The sequence below is a fragment of the Triticum dicoccoides genome, chromosome 1A (genome assembly GCF_002162155.2).
Source record: "Triticum dicoccoides isolate Atlit2015 ecotype Zavitan chromosome 1A, WEW_v2.0, whole genome shotgun sequence".
NCBI lineage: Eukaryota > Viridiplantae > Streptophyta > Magnoliopsida > Poales > Poaceae > Triticum > Triticum dicoccoides.
Genome location: NC_041380.1, coordinates 407,169,304 through 407,171,058, shown reverse-complemented (window position 1 = coordinate 407,171,058; position 1,755 = coordinate 407,169,304). Strand labels below are relative to the sequence as shown.

The following is a 1,755-nucleotide window of genomic DNA, read 5'->3' as shown; positions in this document are numbered from 1 at the left end:
AGCAGTAACGGAAGCGCCCGTCAAGTGTGAGCCCACTGGTGTACTCACTTGAAACCACCAGCAAAACCGTTACTGGGCGAGGAGCCGAGACGACGTGACGGCGACGTGCGTGCGTGCGGTTGGGTAACGCCGCGCCCACCCAACCAAACTCAACGCACGCACAACACATTCAGTGATAATCGCAACCACACCCGAACGAACTCCCCAGCAGGAAAATAGCACCAATCCGTCGATCCAACCGGCCCAACTAATTCACAGGAAACACAGTGCTCATCCGAAATGCTTCTGTTTCTCTTGAAGATGTAATTTCTAAGGTAAATAAAACAACAAAAAAAAGCTAGCTAGATTCTACTAGCAGGGGACGGAAATGGAGATGGAGACGGACATGGACGAGATCGACGAGTGACAACGAGGAGTTGAGTGAAACTTGCAATGCAGCCGCTTCTTGACGCGTCTCGTACGTCTATCCGTCCGTCCGTTGGTCTCGACCGCCTGCCGGGTGCGTTTCTGATCGGTCGACCCTGGCCGTCGGCAGGGTGGCCGCCGCCGCGCCGGCCCTGCCCAGGGACGCCATGATGGAGCACACGCTGCCCATTTGCCGCCGCACCTCGTCTTCGACCATCCGCTTCATCGCCTCCATGAACCACGGGTTCTGCTCCAGCATCGCCCTCGCGCTCTCCATCCAGGGCTCCTTCGCCGGCGCTGGCGCTGGCACCGGCGCCGGGGGAGTCGGCGGGATGACGGCGCCGACCCCGGTTCCCGGCAGGCTGAGCGACAGCGACGTGGGCGGGTCGGGCGGCGGCGCCCGGTCGTCCACCTTCACCGCGGGAGGGACGACGTCCACGCGGGGCCGCTTGGCGCTGGCGGGCGGTTCCACCGAGCCGTCGCTGTCGCCGTCGTCGTCGTCGTAGTCGTCCTCCCCGCCCTTGGTGAGATCCACAGATTGGAACGACATGGCAGAGGCGGGCGCGAAGGCGGGCCCGCCCGCCGCGTTGCCGGCGGTGGCGGCGGCCGCGGCCGCCCTGCGGCGCTTCCGGAGCGTGGAGTTCCAGTGGTTCTTGACGGAGTTGTCGGTGCGGCCGACGAGCTTGCGCGCGATGGTGGCCCACTTGTTGCCGTGCTTGCTGTGGAGGTCGAAGATGAGGCGGTCCTCGTCGGGGGTGAAGGCGCGGCGGTGCACCCCGGGGCTGAGCTGGTTGCACCAGCGCAGGCGGCAGGACTTGCCCGTCCGGCCGGGGATCTCGGCGCTGATGACGGTCCAGTTCCGGGCCCCGTGGCGCGCCACGGCGTCGCGCAGCAGCTCGTCCTCCTCGGGGCTCCACGACCCCTTGATCCTCCCCGCCCCCGCGCCCGCGCCATCCGACCCGCCCCCGCCGTCCGGCATGCCTCCTCTCCTCTCTCTAGCCGCGTCGGTCTCGGTCTGTCGGTTGCGGCTGCCGCGGGGGTTGTGCATATAAGGAGGTACGTGGACGTGGGCGTGCGGTTGGGCCGGGGGACGGGATGCGGGGCGTTGGTTGGTTCGTGTGCTGCTGCGGGCGTGTTAGGTGGGCGGGCGCGCTTTACAGTTTCGCGTTTCGGGCGTTTTCCGTGGGGTTTTTGGGCGTTTTCGGTGGTTTCCGGCGGGCGGTGCGTGGGACGGATGGTTGCCCCTGGCCGGCGTCACCCGCGAACCGCCGGCGATGGACGCATTTGCATGCCCGGCTGGCTACACGGCGTGCGCGCGCGATGTGCCGGGCCAGGCCAGGCCAGGCCAGG

The 1,755-nt window shown here is 66.8% G+C and overlaps 1 protein-coding gene across 1 annotated transcript; it reads right to left on the bottom strand.

Annotated features, from left to right (window-relative positions):
• Positions 1 to 176: 176 nt before the first annotated feature.
• On the bottom strand, positions 177 to 1,454 carry LOC119295349 (transcription factor MYB77-like). Its single transcript, XM_037573789.1, has one exon. It carries the CDS (start codon positions 1,451 to 1,453, stop codon positions 464 to 466), a length of 990 nt encoding a protein of 329 aa, XP_037429686.1. The 5' UTR covers position 1,454; the 3' UTR covers positions 177 to 463.
• Positions 1,455 to 1,755: the final 301 nt, after the last annotated feature.